Below are 1160 nucleotides of genomic sequence, written 5' to 3' on the forward strand. Positions count from 1 at the left end.
CTCCAGCACCACCAGGTCCAGCATCTCCCCTTTGCTGCTCCTCTCCGGCCGCAGCCACTGGCGGCACAGGCGGTGCAGGCGGCTGCAAAGCTCCCGGGGCCCCTCGGCCTCCTGGCGGCAGCCGTCCAGACCGCGGAAGCGCCGGCGGAGGATCTCTGGGCTGAGGGCGGCCTCCATCCCTGGAGATCCCTGGGCCTCCCTCGGGTCTCCTGCTCGAGGGGAATCAAAAGAAGCCCGAGAGAGTCCCAAATGTCCCCCCGGCCCCTCCGAAACCCCTTCTCCGGTTTGCAGGAGGGCAGAAATGGGTCTCCGCTCACTCGGCCTTTACCCGCCTGAGGAGAGCAACGGCAAATCCTTCCCGCCAATTTCCTGTGCGCTCAAGGGCTCACCTGCCTCAAGAAGGAGCTAGAACGATGGATATGTGCTTCCTAGAGGGGATCTAGTAGGAAGAGGATGAAAGGGGACCTTCCTTTTCCGGTCTCCAGGAATGTCTACGTCCCTGCTCTTCTTCTTCGGAGGGGGGCGGGGTTCGCTGAAAGGCGGGCGGTGGAAGCGGAGGCTGGGACGGCGATGCTTGCAAAAAGGGCAGGGAAGGACTGATGATCTCGGCGTCACCCTCTTCATCGCCCGCTTGCTCCTGCCCAGGTCCGGCTCTCTTCATGGAAGTCGGGGAGCCTCCGCTGAAAGGTGGGGCTCTCCCTGGTCTCTGGGTCCAGCGCAGGACGGACGGATCGGGGGCTGAACGTCGGAAGGCGCCTGGTAGCCCCTTTTCCAGCTGACACCTTTCCTTGCACAGCGAGAGCTTCGTGAGTGCAGCCGCCTCCGTCAGATGCAGAGACTGACGCTGGATGGAAATCGGGGAGGGCAACGGGAGGGGGAGGCAGGTGGGATCCGGGGCTGCGAAGGAGGGGAAGCCTCGCCCTGGAGGTCGGCAGGATGCCTGGAGCAGAGAGCTTCCTTCCCTCCATGCTCCCTTCCTGGAGACGGGACTTGCTCTCTAGGCGTAAAGCGTTTCTCCCGGCGCTTCGTTTGCCGGGTTGCTAGAGCAGAAGGGAGCGTAGAGGACCAAAGGTTTCAGTTTAAGGGAGCTGGCCGCCGATCCCCTCGTTTTTCATGTCTCTTGTTTAAATACTCCTGCTCTGGATATCGTGAAAGAAGAG

At 62.3% G+C, this 1160-nt stretch overlaps 1 protein-coding gene across 1 annotated transcript; it reads right to left on the reverse strand.

The window, feature by feature from the left end:
* Positions 1 to 12: 12 nt before the first annotated feature.
* LOC107302296 (SCAN domain-containing protein 1-like) lies at positions 13 to 844 on the reverse strand (the record flags this gene model as incomplete). Its single annotated transcript, XM_015831394.1, has 2 exons — positions 13 to 209; positions 616 to 844. Coding segments are annotated over 2 exons (426 nt in total), but the record flags the coding sequence as incomplete, so codon positions are not given.
* Between the last annotated feature and the right edge of the window lie 316 nt (positions 845 to 1160).

The sequence above is a fragment of the Protobothrops mucrosquamatus genome, unplaced genomic scaffold (genome assembly GCF_001527695.2).
Source record: "Protobothrops mucrosquamatus isolate PMUCROS unplaced genomic scaffold, P.Mucros_1.0 scaffold44662, whole genome shotgun sequence".
NCBI classification, from domain to species: Eukaryota; Metazoa; Chordata; class Lepidosauria; order Squamata; family Viperidae; genus Protobothrops; species Protobothrops mucrosquamatus.